Here is a 19,969-nt window from a genome sequence, read left to right on the forward strand (position 1 = left end):
GGTGTACGCTATGCACAGCATAGTGTCTGTGTGGAATCAAAATCTCTATTGCTCCCCTCCAGCCGTAATTCAGTTTTTTTAATCTATTTTACTTCGAAGCTGTGAGGATTTCTGTCGCTCATACACAATGTTAATTGCATTTAGGCAACAGAACATTCGTATCCATTGACTTCAATGGGGGTTGTCCGTGCAGAATCTGCGCTAAAATAGAGCATGATGCGATTTTTCTTCCACTTGTGGAATACGCAATTCATTTCCGCGATTGGGAACGAAAATGCATGGCTTTCAACGTCTATGTTTTACCGTGGATAACCCCCGAGGACGGCAATCAAAATCCGCCCATGGGAGCCCAATCAGCCCAGCCTAAGGGTGACCAGATCTGCACCTGATGTAAACAGCATGAAGACATATCCCATGGCTGCACTGTTGGGATTCAACATGCTGGTGGTGTCATGGTCTGGGGAGTGTTTTAATGGCATGGCCTAGGACCATATGGTATCTTACCACAATTCTTCAATGGTGAACAGTACAGAAACCTGTTAGCTGACCATCTGAATATCTTCAGGAAGTCTTCCCAAACTGCAGTGCCATCTTTCAACAGGACCATGCTCTGTGTCATGGAGCTCAGATCACTAGGGAATGGTTGGACGAATCCGACAGTGAATTCTCCACACTGCCTTGGGCCCCAAACTCACTAGATTGTAACCCCATTGAACATGTTTGGGATATGCTGGAAAGAGCTGTGAGATCTGCTCCCACTTATATATTTGGGCCAAAATAATGCTACTGTAGGGACTTGTAAGAAAACGAGGACCCTTGAGATGTGAGATGCATATTTTGGTCAAAATATCAATATCTCATGTTTATTAGTATTTAGCATTATTTTTGCTGTAAGCAGTCTGGGTTTAAATGCTGGGGAACCTGGGGTGTTAGAGCCGGTGTGGTTCCACCTTTTAGGTGCAGGGCAACACACCGGGCTGAATTGTATGTGGCATCATTAAAAAGCTGTAAGCCTGCATGGTACACTACACGCATCAGTGGGTCTGACACCCTCTGTATGCCTTATCTATGTGCAAGTATAATACTAAGCAGCCCCTCTTCTTCAATATATGGTAGGTGGGTGAGTGCTGTCAGCCATTCTATGGACTTCGTTGCTTATTGACTGGAGAAAAGGTGTTTCTGAACCAGGAAACCGGTGCAAAACCACTAATGGGTATATATTGGTAAGTTGCCCATTTTTCTGTCTTCCACGGATAAGAAAATTGCCAACATAACATGGTCAACCCCTTTAAACGACATGATGTGACCTAATGATAATTTCTGGTTTCCTTTTCCTGGCGGGAGGGGATATCGTGGACCTGTAGGGACTACATAGGGCTCAGTAGAATAGCTCATCTTCCCATACTATGCTTATTTATATACTGTATTTGATAAAGTTGGTACTGTGACCCTCTTTTTTCCTCCTATTTATTACCATTAAAGGGTCAAGTAAAATGCAGGCATGCAGAACTGTGTACATACCAGTAACCCCTCTCTGTCACATTATTGATAAATATGATAAAATAACGTGATTCCTAAAATATGATGCTTAATATTAACTCTTTCTATTCCTCTCTTTATTGATTGTAACATATTATGCAACATATATCTTTAGGTATAATGTTGCTAATTACACTTACAACACTCTCAAGCATTGGATTAGACTGCAATTCTGAATGTGCAATTTGCTTTCATAGCGCCACCTTGTGGCTCCTTGCAGATTTGCTGAGATGTGACAATTCAGAGGGAGTGTCTTGTTCTTATTGATGCGCAGAGCAGCACATAAAACATTACAGAGGATCTGGAGGCAAGGAGCAGCCAGCATTCAATGAAACACATATTAACCCTTGAAGAACAGACCAAGGACGGATTATATAGCTAATGGATGTCTCCCAAGGCCTTACCCTACATTGGTGCTTTGAAGAAGCTCCCTTATGCAGCTGATGCCCCTTTTTTACCCCAGCTGCCTGAGTGTAAATGCCAATGCCTACACTAGGTAGCCCTCCTACTCCTCCCTGTGTGATGCCTTTCAGGAGACCAAGAATCCCTCAACTATCATGGGAAATAAGCAGACTATATTTACTGATGAACAGTTAGACGCCTACCAGGTAAGGTCCAGAAGTCTGCCATGAGTATGAATGGATATAATATGGGCTCTGTGGGGTGGGAATCTGTAGCCGCGCTCATAAAGTATATGTTTCTTCTTCTAAATGTCATGAACATGAATTCATATACACACAGACACATGTTTGTGTATAGGTTCATGATCTTGTTATATAGACATTGAGCATACATTTCATGCACTGTTAATAGGGTTGTGTTCTATAGTATATAAAATCTAAAATGTAAAGATGTGTTTCACTTACTGTATATATTATTTTGTCTTAATTAATATATTTTTCACTTGTGAGTATTGCGTTAACCATTAATATTGTATATGAACTATGTCCAAACTCCATTAAGTTGTTGTGATGCGTAAACACAGCTTACAGGAAATGATATGTTACTGCTGTGTGACTCACATAGAATGATCATTAAATGGGTTTAACGTAAATCCTCTTCTAAGGACATGGCAGAATGACAGCAGGACATTGCCTGGTACAATTGTAGGAAGGCCATGGTGAGTGGAGAACATTATGTGGTGCTCGGTGTCACTGGCAGAGATGGAATATGGCAAGAAGAGATTGAGGTTGCATGGCAAAAATGAGGGCTTTTCTCAAAATGGGAGCTTGTGGATGGGTTTCAGGTAGCAGTATGGATAGCGTTGGAATGACGGGATTGGGATACGTAGACTGCTGATACCAGGGAACGGTAAAGAATATAGAGATGCAGTTTACGGTAGATTATATCTATGCTATAAACAACACCCTTTCATTTTCCTTTTAGGACATCTTAAATTACTTGATCATGTATCTGGCCTTGTTTCAAGTAGGGTAATAATCTAATCAGGAACGCCCTCCACCATCCAGAGCAGAGATTTCCTGTGCCTTTCTGCTCATGAGAACTGTCAACCATTGAAATGTATGAGTACCCAATTATTTCATTGGGCACCACCATGTAAAGCGCTATGACATTGAACATTTACAGTGTGGTGCTACTAGCTCTTAATCAGTGGAGGGCCCAGCAGTTGCATCCCCCACTAGTTTATTCCCTGGGGTAACACAGCTTTTCCGGTTTTCCAAAGTAGACACCCTCTCAGGTAAGAGCATAAGGGTATCTCCACTTGGGACAACTGTCAGGGGTCTTACAGCCGTCCCATGGGCTACTGCCCAACTATTGACCCTGTGCTTTACTCTGGAGTGATAGCCGTTCAAGTGGATGGAGGCGGAGTGGGCCAGGGATCGTTCCCGCCCGCCTCCATTCACAGTAAACAAGAGTAAATCAAACATTGAGTGTCTACTGTTTAGATGGCTCCTACAGTCACTTGGGTTTTAGTTGTGAAGGCTGAATGATTTCTCGCTCAGTACCCTTTTGGCGGCTACGTGTACACAGGACGATTATCGCCCAAATTCTGGTGATAGTTGCCCCATATAAAGGTATCGTAACTATCTGTCCAGGGATTGTGAGGCCTAAGGTGTTATGCCCACGGACTGGGCAGGATACGCCCACAGATTTACGCCGCAGGAGTACCACGGTGGTAAACAAAAAATCCCCACTGGTGATCGCGGAAAACGTGTTTTTCCGCAGTCTCCATTAATACATCTATTTTGGCTTAGGATGACGAACAGGATCACAGTAGCAGGAAAATACCAAATGATACACAGTCTGCTTTTTATTATGTATTCTTACCAGCGCAGCAGCATCTCTGGATTGTATTTAAAGAGGTTGTACCATGAAAAATATTCTTTCTAGTTAAAGGGGTTTTCTAGGCAAATAATATTGATGACCTAACCTCAGTATAGGTCATCAATAGTTGATCAGTTGGGGTCAGTCGCTCAGGACCACGGCTGATCAGCTGATCGGGTGCCTGTTGTAAGCACCCCAACACACAGGAGCATGTAGTGGAAGCCGTTAGCTCCGACCCCTATGTAGTGGTCTTCGCTTGTAACTGCAAACACAGCTCCCACTGATTCTAACGAGAACTGCGCCTGCAATTCCAAGTGACGCCCACTACATCAGGGGCAGAGCAGCATATGCTCCATACCTCTATATGTAGTGGGGCTGACAGCAGGCAACTAATTGTCTGAGCTCCCGAGCGGCGGACTCTAGTCAATCAACTTTTAATGACCTATCCTAGTATTTCCCTGGAAAACCCCTTAAATTCAGACCATAATTATAAACATTTGTGTATTTATTTGGAGCAACTACTTTAAAAAGTTTCTATCTCCAAATATTCCAAGATTAATGTTAGAATAGCGTCACCTGCTGTTTCTATTGAACATCTATTCTATCTCCAGTCCACCTCAGTCAGCATGAGTTCACACATTGCAGATCTGCTGTGGAATTTCAATGGCAGATTTCATGCTTACATTCTGCAGCAATGTACAGTACAGTGTAAATGAGTAGGCTTCTAACAAATTCCATTTACTGCTGAAAAGTCTTGCTGCAGATTTTGAATTTTGCAGTATGCTCTATTTGTTGTGAAAATTGTTGTAAAATGGTGTATTCAATGATTGGCTGAGCGCTGCCCCTGATTGACTGAGTGCTGTGACCATTAACAGGCAGCGCTCAGCTGTCATTCAATGAATGGCTGAGCGCTGCCTGTAATTGGCTGAGCACTTATCCAATCAAACTAGCACTTTCTGGAGGCTGGGATTTTTAAATCCCCGGCCAACAGAAACTGCTTCAGAGCAGTGTCGGCATGGAAGAGAGAAGACGCGCCAGAGCCTCTACAGCGGCGAAAGGTGATGTATATATATTTTTTACACCAGCTAGGGATGATTTTCAGGGAAGGGCTTATATTTCAAGCCCTTTACCTGAAAATCACTGCAGGGGATTGCCTGCATCTTTCAATTGCCTGATTTTAATTGGGCTCGCTGCAGTAGCACCAGCCCCTTTGAACGCAATGGGCACAGAGCTTAGGTCACGTGCAGTTTTAACATGTGTGGTGCAGGGGTTTTTTGCGCACATATGTGCGCAAAAAGAAAAGCTCGACTGGCTGGGCCCTAAGGGTGCTTTCACATGATGCATATCTGCTACAGGCTTTGCACAGTGGAAAATTCACAGCGAATATGCTGTAAATCTGCAGTGGCCAAATTTTCACCGAAATGGTGGGGATTTGGCTATGTGTTTAATTGTGGAAAAGCTGCTGATTTTAAGCATTGTCTTTTAAGAGTTGAAATCCGTACCCTAAACAGACATTTAGAATCTACAGTGTCTTCTAAAAAACATATTGGATTATTGTGAAAATTTCCACACCAAGTAAAGGAGTTTTTTAAATCTTGACATGGTTTGTACTGTAAATGCTGTGGAATGTCTGCTACGATTCCAGTAGTGGAAATTCAGCAGCATTTCCATGACATGTGAGGATGGCCTAAGGCTTCTTTCACACGGCTGTCCTTTCACACGGAAAATGTACCCATTCATTTAAGTTTGATGGTCTGAGTTTGATCACTGGAAGTCCCATTTTTGGGCAAATCTGGCATGAAAATGGGGCAAGAAATGTGCAGTATCTCATATAGCACAGAGACAACATTCTCGGACAACTTGCATCGCCCATGTAAATGCAGCCTAAATGTTCTTCTTTAACACTACCGTTATTCATTTCCATTCCATTTCCTGTTCCATTTTTGAGAAGAGAAACGGAAATCAAACTGAATTAGGCTTTTCTGTTCATTTCCCCATTGATTTCAATCGGTTTTCAGAAAAACTGAAATTTTCCGTTGTTTCACTTTCGTTTTCAAATGGAACAAATGGCACAAACATCTGCGCAATTTGTTCCATTTTGAAAACGGCCTGAAATTAAGGGCTCATGTCCACGGGCGGGTTTGAATTCCAGGATCCGCGTGGGGCACCCGCATGGATGATCCGGAGTTTAAGCTTCCCATAGACAATCATGGGCGCCGCTTAAAGGGGTTGTCCCGCGGCAGCAAGTGGGTCTATACACTTCTGTATGGCCATATTAATGCACTTTGTAATGTACATTGTGCATTAATTATGAGCCATACAGAAGTTATAAAAAGTTTTATACTTACCTGCTCCGTTGCTGGCGTCCTCGTCTCCATGGTGCCGACTAATTTTCGCCCTCCGATGGCCAAATTAGCCGCGCTTGCGCAGTCCGGGTCTTCTCCTGTTCTCTATGGGGCTCCGTGTAGCTCCGTGTAGCTCCGCCCCGTCACGTGCCGATTCCAGCCAATCAGGAGGCTGGAATCGGCAATGGACCGCACAGAAGAGCTGCGGTCCACGGAGGAAGATGATCCCGGCGGCCATCTTCACCGGTAAGTATAGAAGTCACCGGAGCGCGGGGATTAAGGTAAGCGCTCCGGTAAGCTTTCTTTAGGTCCCTGCATCGGGGTTGTCTCGCGCCGAACGGGGGGGGGGGGGGGGTTGAAAAAAAAAAAACCCCGTTTCGGCGCGGGACAAGCATGCAGGTTTGCTTTCGGGAAAACAAATCGCAGCGTGCTCCATTTTGCCGCGGATCCCGCAGGGACGGCTTCCATTGAAGTCAATGGAAGCCGTCTGATCTGTGGCACACCCGTAACTTTCACTCTGGGTGTGCTGCAGGTCCCGCAGGAAAGCAGGGGATTTAAAAAAACAAAAAACCCTCAACTGCACATGTGCCTCCCATGTGCAAAGAGGAGATGACGGACAACCCGCATGCATCTGGACTGGTAAGTAATGTCCTCATGCTGCGGGCAGGGTGGGATCCCGCGGCGGTGCTCCCGCTCATGAAACCCGACCCACCCGTGAACATTAGGCCTAAGAGTTTGCAGTGCTCACATAAGCGCTATGACCCTTCAGCTGTGTTTGTTGTCTTTTGACACCTCTTGGCAGCTGAAGAAAGGTGCCTAAATGTTCATAGATATCTATACATCCATCCTCAGCTTCCAAGAGGAGACAACAGGCGACAAAGACAGCCAAAGGAGGTGAGAGCTGAAGCGCTTTCATTTCAATTATAATCAGGTTTCTCAGCAACCCGGGCCAAAACTTTTGATATGTCATTCTGATATGTCAAAAAAGTGTTTCAAAACTGCAGTTAGTCTTCTTAGTGTCCAAAGGATAGCACAGCTAATTATTTACAAAAATCAGTCCGTTTTGGTTTATATTGTTCCATTTACTATTATGTAGTCTGATTATTTGGTAATTACACAATAAAACACATCATTTATTCTAAGGCTGGGTTCTCACTGGGCGGATTCCCGACGGAAATCCCGCGGTTTGGCCGCACGAAAAACCACGAGATTTCCGCCGGGAGAACCGCTGCTTCAAAACCCGCGGCGGTTTCGAAGCGGCCCAGCCGCTCGCTCTTCCGCTGCGGCCAGCGCTTCCATAGAGGAGAGCGCGGCCGCAGCGGGAAAAAAAAAATCTCGCCCACATGGCTGGCTAATCCCAGGATTAGCGGCCGCATGCGGATTTGCCGCGGCGAAATTCCGCACGGAATTTCCGCGGCAAATCCGCCCCGTGTGAACCCAGCCTTAAAGTCCAGTTTGTCATGTATTTTTTTTAACAATACATTTTTATAAACATTTCCAGAGTATACAATCCACGCAAACGTATATTGATTTACATCAACAATCTCAATTATTACAACTTTATGGGGAAGGGGACGTAGAGGAAGGCTGGCGGAAAAGGTAAAGTTGAAGAGGGAAAATTGACAACCTTGGGAGGTACCTCACAAAACTTGTCGTGTATTTTAACCTATAGTATGACACCCTTGGGATGGTAACACACACAGCATTTTGAGGAAAAAACACAGTAGCCAGATGTTAGCTGTAGGTCAATAGGAAGTTTGAGTTACACTAAAAATTGCATTCTTTGTGGAGTTCTACCTCAATTTTTGTGCATTTTTTTGCGTCTATTGAATTATTTTTCAAAATCCATTTTTTTCTGGCATTCTTCAATAAATGCCTGTGCAAAACAAAACATGAATTTCATAGTGTTTTGTGCAAACCACAAAACATGTGCCTTAGAGGTTGGTTCTGAGGGGTGTCATCCATCCATGTGGATTGAGTTCTTTATGAAGGCAGAGGTTGCCTGATTATGAACAAGATGTAGTATGTTTAGAGTCACAATGCTTTGCCATATATATACAGAGTGCTATCTTATCCTTAGCACAGACCTGAATTATTCATCCCAGAGACTCTAGAGAACAGACCTGGAACTCTAGACAATGATAACATATCCTCCAGAACGTTCTGACAGCCTCGCTCCCATCCCCCTCCACTTATTAACACTGTGATGGCTAGTGATGTACGTTAAATAACACTGCACATACAGTAGCACAATAACATCTCTTGCAGTAATGACACCAATTACACATGTGCTGCTGCAGAAACCACATTTACCTCTATTATAGTCATCCGAGAACGGACGGACTTACATTCTATGAACTACATTTGCATTTTGCTTTTATGATGTGATGCACTATTAGTACTATGCATATACTTATTCTTACAACCAGCATGTTTAGTACAGTGTTGCACTTGTATTTGTCTCTATCTAGTAGGCTCACAATCTGCTTTCTTTCTCAGTTTCGCACTTTGATAGGAAATCAAAATTCTGAGATCACTAATGAAAATGACTATGTGAACTTAAAGGGATTGGCCAACTAAAAGCATTTATTACTTAACCACAGAATAGTTGATAAAGGTTTGATTGCTGGGGGCCCAACTTCTGGAACCATCGGAGATCAAGAGAATGGTGTATCCCAAGTGTTGCAGTGGTGCACATGCTCCATTCACCGTCTATGGAAATTGCCAAATGTTCTCATCTTTCTCCCCGAGTCCCATAGATGTGAATGTAGTGATGATCACGTATGTTCAACATTATTCTATTCTCCCAGGTGACTTGCATACTCTGTTCTCAACATTCTAGGGGGTCTTAACAGTCAGACACACCTCTAGAAATGAAATATTTGTTGAATAGAATAGAATGGTAGAGTTGAAAGGGACCTCCAGGGTCATCGGGTCCAACCCCCGACTCAATGCAGAATCATCACTACTAAGGCTGCCTGTCCACAGGCGGGTTTTCATTACATTCCCCGTGGTGATAATACGGCCGCAGGGAACGCAGTGAAAGCTATCCATAGCGTTGCTATGAAGAGCGTTTCCCCCGTCCTCACGGGTGGCAATTCGCAGCATGCTGCGAATTGACCACGATTCTCCGCGGTCAGCCTATCTGTCAGATAAGCTGACAGTGGAGATCCGCCTGCCGACTCCTGCTCCCGGGCAGCGGTATCCCGCGGTGGATCTCCAATGCCCGTGGACAGGGAGCAACGCCCGTGGACAGGGAGCCTAAATCATCCCAGACAGATATTTGTCTTGCCTTTGTTTGAAGACTTCCATTAAAGGAGAACTCACCAGTTCCCGTGGTAACCTGTTCCACTCAATGATCACCCTCAATGTCAGAAAGTTTTTCTAATTTGTGTCTCCTCTCTTTCAGTTTCATTCTATTGCTTCTAGTCTTTCATGCCATTGCTTCTAGTCATGACTTACTGTATCCTGTGGATTGGTGATAAATGTTTTTTGGTGGGATAACCCCTTTAAACTGGGTTAGACTTTACAAGATTTCACGAAAACTGATTATCCTTTGTTATAAGAGTATGATGTGAAAATGTTCCAAAGAGTGTCTTGTGGTGTTACTGAATGCTTGGCCTTTTCGTTCTTTAATTGCCCCCATAAATGTTTGATGAGTTTGAGGTTAGGTGGCTGTAGAGGGACGTCCATGGCGGCACTTCTTACTCTTCAAGTAATACTTTTTTCCTCTAAAATGAGGAAAATTGGCTTTTACCTCATGGGGTTTATTTTGGCCTTCTCTGGATCAACATTGTAGGATACTAGGCTGAACTGGATGGGTGCCTTTTTTCAGCTGTAGGGTATATTCACATGTTATTTGTTTGTTTTCAGTCTTGAAAAATTTGAACCAGTTTTCATGTGATTTTTCACAAGATTTTTATGCATTTCTGCAAATTTTTTTTTGCTGCCCAATTTTCAACCATTTTGCACCATTTTGCACATGATTTGTACACACTTTAAATTAAATAAGCACGCCTGCTGCCTTGGGGTCATATTTGACTCCGATCTCTCATTTACCCCCTACATCCAATCTCTTGCCCAAACATGTCAGCTGCACCTCAAGAATATCACAAGAATCCGCTCTTTTCTCACCCTAGACACGCTAAAAACGCTTATTGTTGCCCTCATCCACTCTCAGCTCGATTATTACAACTCGTTGCTGATCGGCCTCCCCGGCACCAGACTCTACCCTCTCCAATCCATTCTGAATGCGGCGGCCAGGCTCATTTTCCTGTCCAGCCACTACTCGGACGCCTCTGCCCTGTGTCGGTCACTGCACTGGCTGACCGTTAAATACAGAATTCAATTTAAACTCGTTACCTTCATCCACAAAGCCCTCCACAGCGCAGCGCCCCCCTGTATTGCCTCCCTCATCTCAATCCATCACCCAGCCCGGGCTCTCTGCTCTGCTAACGAAACTAGACTGCGCACGCCTCTAATTTGAACTTCCCATTCCCGCCTCCAAGACTTCTCCAGAGCAGCACCGGTCCTCTGGAACGCACTACCAAAGGATACCCGGGCAATCCAGGACTCGCAGAACTTCAGGCGTGCTCTAAAAACGCACCTCTTCAGGGAGGCATACCGCATTCCCTAAACAAACCCTTCTGTATCCACCTGATAACATGCTCCCTGACCTACTGACTGCAATCCCTGCTAGCCATCATAAACCGCTCCTGCAGTCATACCGTTTCTGCCATCACACAGCTAAATGTCTGACCATTGTCTATGTGTATAGCATCCCCCACTCTCCACCTCGCCATGCCATACACATCTCCAGCCCTTTACCTTCTGTATCCCCCATTATCTGTAGTATGTAAGCTTGTTGGAGCAGGACCCTCACCCCTATTGTTTCCATCAGCTGATTACTATATAACCGTGGTTCTGTAATTTTTGTACTTTTGTCTTTCTGCATTCCCCCAGTCTATGTAAGCACTGCGGAATATGTTGGCGCTATACAAATAAAGATTATTATTATTAAATAAAAACACAATGGGTTCTGCACACTTACTGGTTCTGCACACTTCTTTTTTAAGGTTACCATGGTTGCATGCGATACAAATGGATTGCAACCTCATCAAATGAGTGCAATCTGTTTGTTTTTTTAAAAGCACTGATAGACTTCAATGGGAGATTTTCATCTGAAATCGCTGCAAAATAGTACATTCTGCAATTTAAAAATTTTTTTTGGAAAAATCATTTGTGTGCATATACCCTTGGTTATTAACTATTGGCGTGTCTTGAGCCATTATCCTCCTTCGGTGTGAATCCTTCTCCACAAAGAATCTACAATGTTTCATTATTTGGCTACACAGTAGTATCAGTCTGCCTTCTATATTTTATTACATAAATTCTTATGTTACTGCCTGATATCTGAAAATTCCCTATTTTCTCCTGCAAGCTATTGTGAAATGCTATGCTTTAACCCCTTAAGGACATGGCCTATTAGGAGGGCGCAATGGTTTTTGGGGTATTTTCATCTCCACTTTTCAAAAGTCATAACTTTTTTATTTCTCTGTTGACATGGCCGTATAAGGCCTTATTCTTTTGCGTGGTGAACTGTAGTTTTATTGGTACCATTTTTGGGTGCATATAATGTATTTAAAAATTTTATTTATTTATTTTTTGAGAGCAGGGAGAGAAAACGCATCAATTCTGCCATTGTTTTTTATTTATTTTTTACAGCGTTTTCACGCCCAGCCGATATACGTCGTCTCTCTTTTTGCAGGGGAGGGGGGGAGCCTGGAAGAGCGAGGAGTAGTGCTCTGAGCTCCTGCCCGCTCTCGGCCTCCTCACCGCCCCTCTGCATTATTTGCAATGGGGAGAGGCAGGACAGGGGCGGGGCTAATTCTTGGAATTTATTTATTTATTCATTGCAAATAGTGCAGAGGGGGTGGCGAGGAGGCAGAGAGGGGGTGGGAGCTCAGTTCCTGCTCCTGGCTCTTCCATCCTCGCCCTTCCCTGCAGATGAGGATGACGTATATCGGCTCGGCGTGAAAACTGAGCCAATATACGGTCGTCTGAATCCACCCTTAATCATACAGCATAAACACAATTTTTGTGCTGGTCAGTACAATTACAACCATACCAAAACTTTTGTAGGTCTTTCCACTTTTGTACAATGAACCCCCTTTTTTGGAAATCGAATGCAGTGATGCAAGAACAGATATCAAAAGTCCCATTACCTTTTTTATTTTTTTAGGAATGGAGCTCTGTGAGGACTTGTTTTTTTTGTGTCACGAGCTGTAGTTTTTATTGCTACCATTTTGGGGTACACATAGCTTTTTTGATCACTTTTATTGTACTTTTTCGGAGGTAAAACAAACAAAATAAGCATTTTGGCATTTCTTAAAGTTTTTTGCTGCACAGGATAAATAGTGTGCTCAAATTAGAGTATAGCTCCTTACAGACACGATGATATCAAATATGTGAGGTTTTATTACATTTTTACATTTTTTCATACAGATAGGGGAAAATGAGCAAAAAAGTTTTTGTGTGTGTTTTTATCAGTAATCTGCAAGATAAAAAGTCTGACTGTTGGGGTTTTCACCGTTCCTGAGAATGAAGGTCCCATGTACCCCTCCTCCTCACCCGCAGTAATGTCAGATTGAATCAAGTAGCATTCGGGACATGCATGGTGCCACTCCATCCATTTTCAGTGGGACTGCTGGAGATAGTGTCATGTTTGCAGTTATTTCCATGAGCCACAGTGAAAAAGCGAAGAGAGTGGCGGTCACGCATGCACAGCATGCTTCATTCCTTTTTAATGGGACTGCTGGAGATAGCTGAACGTTTGTACTCGGCTATTTCCCTCAGCCCCATTGAAATGAATGGAGCCCTGCCATGCATGTATGACTGCCGCTCAATTCGATCTGATATCACTGTGGGTGGGTACAGCAAGCCCCAAGTGATGTGAAGAGCGGGTATGCTTACCGCGTTCTTGGGATTGCTGTGGGTCTTGGTGGTGAGACCACCACTGATCAGGATTATATCATCTATCTTGTGGATAGGTGTAAAAAGTTAATTTCGGTACAACTGCTCTAACATATGGCAATTACTTAGCTTTGTTTTCTCTCCTGGGAAGTGGTTTAGAATCTATTTATCCTCTGGCACTAAGGCTGCCTGTCCATGGGCGATAGTTCATTGCGTTACCAGCGGTGATAATCTGGTTGCGGGTAACGCAGTAAACGCTTTCCATAACGTTGCTATGAAAAGCGCAGCCCCCTGTCCACGAGCGGAGAATCAATATGATTCTCCGCTAGTGGGATTCAAATTGCGGCATGCCGCAATTTGCCACGATTCTCCACGTGAGCCTATCTGTCAGCTCTCCCCTCTGCTCCCTCACAGCGGAATATTGCTAGTGATACTCTGTTGTGGCCGTGGACAAGTGGCCTAATACTACCAAGCATCGGAGTAGCTCTTGTTTTTTTTTTTTTTTTATTCAGCCCATTTCAGTATCTGCAATGATGTTTTTTCTCTCAGCGCGCGAAGCTTTATGTATGCTGAACTCCTGATAGTGTGATCAGTCACTATGGATCTGATCATACTCTGAGTGCCATCTCCTTTAGAAAAGTTCATTTGATACTGGGGAAGCCCTTCTTCACTTAAAATAATTGTTTTATTTCTGTCACTTTTCATCTAGATCTTATATAATATTTTCCACTGTCAAGATGCTAGGTTCTATGACGTTAGGGCTCCTTCATACAAGCGTGTTTGCGTATGCAAAATTTGCATGCACAATATGCAGAGAATAGAGCTATAAGGCAGAGTTCACAAGGGGAGGAATTGCCGCAGAATTTCCGTGCGAAAAGTCCACACAGCAATTCCGCCTGCGGCTCCTAATCCCAGGATTAGCCAGCAAAGTGGACGAGATCTTGAAAAATCTCATCCACACTCTGCAGCCAAGCCGCACGAAAACTGACATGTGGCGTAGAATTCAATTCCGCAGCATGTCTATTAATTTCTCTTTTCCACAGCGGCCTCTGCATGGGGAGAGAAAGCCGCAGCGAAATGCCCACGGCAAACCTGCTCCAAAACCCGTGGCTAAAGGTCGCTTCCTTTAAAGCTGCGCTTTTTCAGCGGAATTCTCGCGTTTTTTTGGTGCAGCCATTCCGCGAGAATTCTGTCCCGTGTGACCCCAGCCTAAGGGCTTATGCAGACGACCGCATATCGGCCGGGTATTCACGCCGGCCGATATACGGCGTCCCTCTCTGCAGGGGGAGGATGCTGGAAAAGCCAGGAGCAGTGCACTGAGCTCCCGTCCCCTGTCCGTCTCCAATCCACCCCCTCTTTGCCCCTCTGCACTATTTGCCCCCTCTCATTGCAAATAATGCTGAGGGGCAGAGAGCGGGGTCGTCTGAATAAGCCCTAAGGGATGTGCTGGCTGGGATCTGTTGTGCTACATAGGTTTCCAGCAGCACAGCCCCACAGGTATGGAATGATTGAGCTGTCTGGGTGTGGTGTTCTCCTGCTAGCCAATCACCAGCGGTCTGGTTGCAGATAAATATCCGCCCTCTGCAAGAGAAAGCTGGGTTTGTTGGTCTTGCATGCCTGTTTTTGTGTTATGTGTTTGGACAGGGGCTTGTCCAGTGTTTGTGCAGGGGGCCAGACATTAGGTGTGGATAGCCCTGTTCTGTGTATATGTTGTAAACAGCTACATGTTCTGTATGTCTGTGCTGGTGGCTAGACATGAGGAGTGAACTGTCCTGTTCTATGTGGTTGTTCTGTCTTATATGTTAGCCCTAGTTTGTTGGTGGATGATTTGTTTTCTGTGTGCTAGTCTGTCTGGTTCCGTGTATTAACCCTTCAGGGATAGTCAGGACCAAGGTTCCAGTGTGTGGTCGCCTTTATCGAGGCGATCGCCTTGATTATTAGGTAGGGTCCTGCCATTCTCCCTGCAGCTTGGGGTCAGTTGTCTTGCTAGTGTAGGGACTGCGAGACACGAGGACCCTTGATCACTAGGCTCGCGGCTTAAGTGACTTGGCCAACTTACTAACTAATCCCTCGTATTTACCACAGCAGTTCCATCTGTTATGTGTGCTGGTATGCAAGGTGAGTGTTTGTTTTTCTGTTAGCAGTCCTCATCTCCAGTAACGTTCATGTGGGCCTGGTACTCACTTGCCCGCACGAACGTAACAACAGCCCATTGATTTCAATGGGTTCATCCACGTTTTCTCCTGCACACAAATTTCGCATGCATAGAAAAAAGTCCTGCATGCTCTACTCTTGTACACATTTGTGCACCAAAGGTCCCCACAGAAGTTTTTGGGGTTTGCGCAAATGTGCACACAATACGCAACGAGACGTGCAATACAGTGCGCAATTCAGTGAAAAAAGAACACATCTGGAACTCATTAGGCTCAATAGCCAAAAATTTCATAGGGATAGCCTTTTCTTTGAAGCTTAAAGGAGATGTCCCGCGCCGAAACGGGTTTTTTTTTTTTTAACCCCCCCCCCCGTTCGGCGCGAGACAACCCCGATGCAGGGGTTAAAAAAACCACCCGCACAGCGCTTACCTGAATCCCGGCGCTCCGGTGACTTCTCTACTCACCGCTGAAGATGGCCTCTTCCTCCGTGGACCGCAGCTCTTCTGTGCGGTCCACTGCCGATTCCAGCCTCCTGATTGGCTGGAATCGGCACGTGACGGGGCGGAGCTACACGGAGCTACACGGAGCCCCATAGAGAACAGCAGAAGACCCGGACTGCGCAAGCGCGGCTAATTTGGCCATCGGAGGCCAAAAATTAGTCGGCACCATGGAGACCAGGACGCTAGCAACGGAGCAGGTAAGTAAAAAACTTTTTATAACTTCTGTATGGCTCATAATTAATGCACAATGTATATTACAAAGTGCATTATTATGGCCATACAGAAGTGTATAACCCCACTTGCTGCCTCGGGACATCTCCTTTAATGGTTTGCAAGGTACTACTGCATTTCTAAAGTGAAACAGACTATGAAGGGCTGTGGGAGAAGATTGTGTAAACTGAATATCCTAGGCCCATGTTTCAAAATTTATTGTGTCTTTGGAAGGTTTTTCACCCGAAATTTGCTGTTTTTATTTTGCCTTGTGCTTAGAGTTTCCTTTTCAAAAGTTTCTTGTGCTGTTGTGTCCCATGTGCAAAAAACCATGCTCTGCGAGCGCAAAAATTGCAGTAAAATACGCCGATAAGCGCTCAAAAAGCCTTGCTCATAGTGCAAATATGTTGTGCTGAGGCTGCTCAAACGCATACACCTGTGTGAAGGAGGCCTAAATAATGATAATCGCCGGCATGTTTGGCAGTTCTTTACATGCAGCAACAAATAAATAAAATACATGAAAAAATGCTACAGAAATGGAGGTCTCTGTCCATAAAAGCTTACAATATATGAAATGTAATACTGAAAACCTAAGGCCTCATGTCCACGGGGAAAATGTGATTTAAAATCCGCAGCGTTTTTCTCGCAGCGTGATCCACGCCCCATAGGGATGCATTGGACACCCGCAGGTAGTTAAATACCTGTGGATGTCATTTTCCCCTGAGGCGCGGATTGCGTGTGCGGGAAAACACCCGCAGCATGCTCCATTTTTAGTGCGGGTCTCCCACAGGGATGGCTCCCGCAGGCTTCTATTGAAGCCTATGGAAGCTGTCCGGATCCGCGGAACACCCATACCTGAATTTCTGCTCTCCAGCGCAGTAGTGCGGGAGAGCAGGAGTTCAAAAAAAAGAATAGAGTGCCCGATGCATGCGCCAGGCCGAAGAAAGAAGATCCGGCCGCAACGGAGGAAAGATCTACATGAAGAATCCACGGCGGGCCTGATTTTCCCCGTGGACATGAGGCCTAAAACTACATAAGACTTTTTTTCACTGTTTTGTAACATTTTTGCCAGTAAAACTGCAGTATTTTTGCCTTGATTATGAAAGATGCCAAAATAAAAAGTAACAAAACTGGGAAGTTCAAATTCATGAACCTAAACAAGCAGATGAGTAGATCACATTCACCTCACCTGACATCTATTGCCTGACTATGGCCGCTGTCACGCGGTCGTGAAACTCACGCGAATATGAACCCCATTATTTTGAATGGAGTCATATACACGAGCAATGCCATGCGGGAAAAAATTGAGGCATGCCCTATTTCTGCGCATTGATTTCAATGGGATCTTTAATATATCACATGGCTCTCGCATGCTGTGCGATGTGTATGTGAATGCGATGCAAGGTTTTCAATCCTCTATCGTGCGTCAAACTCTTGCGACAAGATCAGGATTTTAACAGATGTAATGCGTTTTTGCCTGCATCCATGGGTAAATCATCATGGGTATAGGTAGCCTATTGCTAAAGCCTATGCTAGCTTGAAGTATCATGCATAAGTTAGGCTGGATTCACACAAGCGTATGCGTATTTACTAGAGATTGTAAGGCCTGGGAAAAAAACTGAAAAACTAGAAGACAAAAAAAAAATTCCTATTTTTTTCTTCCAGTGCCAATTTTTATGTTATATAGTTTGAATACCATTTCATAGATATATTATTTAGCATTGGAAAATAACATATTCTACGCCCTTTTTTTCCCCCAATATTTCTGGAAAAAATATCTTTGGAGAAAAAAAACGAAAAAACTTTTTTCCCAATTTTTCAGGTTTTTTCCCAGGCCTTCCCATCTCTAGTATTTACACATGCATTTGCACAGTGTTTTTGCAGATTGGGCATTGCGTATCTGTGTGTGCAAGTGCGTTTTTTACTGTACTTTTTGCGCTTGCAATTGTGTGTGCAGAAAAAACACATAACAATGCTCTCAGCCATTGAAATGGCCAATTAACGCAATGAGTTTAATGTGTTCTCAGTAATGGGAAAATGGCAAGCAAATCCTACAGCTGCCACAGAAGTTCCAACCCCACCCATAGAGAAGAACTGCAATGTGCGCACAACTTCATGTTGCTGTGAGGTTGCATCTACTCACCCCAAATTCATCATGGCATCCATCCAGAGGTATCAGAGGACCCGAGGTGTGCTAAGAAAACATTCCCTACACCGTTACTCCACCAGCCTGGACTGTTGAAACCAGACAGGACATGTTCATTGATTCATGCTGATTGCGCCAAATTCTAACCCCCTATGGGCATGGTGTTACAGAAATCGGGATTCATCTGGTCAGGTTATATTTTCCCACTACTCACCATTCAGTGTTCAATAGTACAGTCATATGAAAAAGTAAGGACACCCAATGTAATATGAGCGCTATATAATGACTAGAGGTAGTGCCGTTCCCTCTATTTGACCCGGCGATCGCATGATTACCGGGTGCCCACTAGCATGGCAGAGCTGTTTTTGTTTTCCTCCCAACTTACAAAAAATCATACGGTAGTTATCATTATTTATCCATCGATGTAGCCGTCTGAGGGATTGTTTTTTGCAGGGCAAGTTGTATTTTTTAATGGTGCTATTTAATGTGCTACGTTATTTCTAAATGGACTGAAAAGGGAAAAAAATAAACTCTGCAATTTACAGGGGGTGGTGGGCTTGTTTTATGGCGTATACACTGCTGCAAATATGACGGGATAACTTTATTCTATGTTGTGTATTTTCTTTCCAGGCGATGGTCACCGTGTGGAATAAATAATGTGTTACTTTGATAGATCTGACTTTTTTTTACAGACACAGCGATACTTAATCTCTTTTTTTTCTTCTTGTGTTTTTTAATTATAAATATAGGAAAAGGTTTGTTTTTTTTTACTACCTTTAATTTTTTTAAATAAAACCTTTTAAAAATCTTTTTTCTCTTATTTTTCTTTAAGAACTTGCGATGGTTTGATTGCTCCTGCAGTACAATGTAATACTAAAGTATTACATTATGCCGCAATCTGACAGACAGTCTACCAAGCCACACCACAGGCATAGCTTGATAGGCAATCAACAATGGCAGCGCCGGAGGCCATCAAAAGACCCCAGGCTATCATGGCAACTAAGGGCATCTTGCAGTCTTATCGCAGGGCGTCTGTTTGCAACCTCGCGAAACTGATTGAGGGATTTAAATGATGCTGTCAATACCGACAGTGGCATTTACAAGGTCCTGTGTCATTAAGGGGTTAAATATGCACAATTAAAATCCGATGCAAATGTTTGGGACAGACTCACACAAGCTTCTTTTTGTTCCATATTATGCGCATAATATGGAATCTAAATATCCCATTGACTTGCATTGGGGTATGTAAACGTGTTTTTTCCACGTAAAAAAAACAAACCAGAATGTCCTATTTTGGTCCATATTACTGACTGAAATAGCACATTGCAATCAATGGGATTGCGCAAATATATGCCTATTTACTGCGTATTTATCACATAAAAACAATGGGGTCTTCTTGCATTTTTATATGTGCAGACATATGCAGTGATCACTGTGAATTTCTGTGCCAAATAATGCACAAAGGTGAAATTACAGTTTCGCCGTGTAAATATGCAGCATATTTACACGACTGAATATGCTATGCCTGTGTGAGTGAGTCCTAAGGCTGGGTTCACACTGGGCGAATTTGCCGCGTAAATTCTGTCCGGAATTTTGCCACGGCTAATCCGCCTGCGGCCGCTAATCCCTACATTAACCAGCCATGTGGACGAGATTTCTAAGAAATCTTGTCCACACGGGACGGCGAATCCGCCACGGCAAAGCGGCAGAAGCCTGCGCTGCGGTGCGGATTTGCCGGCCGCAGCAGGTTCATTTTTTTCTAATTCCGCTGTGGCCACGCTCTCCTATATGGGAGCGCCGGCCGCAGCGGAAGAGCGA

The 19,969-nt window shown here is 44.1% G+C and overlaps 1 protein-coding gene across 1 annotated transcript in view; it reads left to right on the forward strand.

Annotated features, from left to right (window-relative positions):
- The first annotated feature begins 1,822 nt into the window (after positions 1 to 1,822).
- The window catches only part of CIB2 (calcium and integrin binding family member 2), a 42,026-nt gene continuing 23,879 nt past the window's right edge, over positions 1,823 to 19,969 (forward strand). The window contains exon 1 of the mRNA XM_066589940.1: positions 1,823 to 2,147. Within this exon, the coding sequence (XP_066446037.1) occupies positions 2,097 to 2,147 (51 nt within the window). The 5' untranslated portion in view covers positions 1,823 to 2,096. The remainder of the gene's footprint in view (positions 2,148 to 19,969) is intronic.

This window comes from Eleutherodactylus coqui, chromosome 2 (assembly GCF_035609145.1).
Source record: "Eleutherodactylus coqui strain aEleCoq1 chromosome 2, aEleCoq1.hap1, whole genome shotgun sequence".
Classification (NCBI taxonomy): domain Eukaryota; kingdom Metazoa; phylum Chordata; class Amphibia; order Anura; family Eleutherodactylidae; genus Eleutherodactylus; species Eleutherodactylus coqui.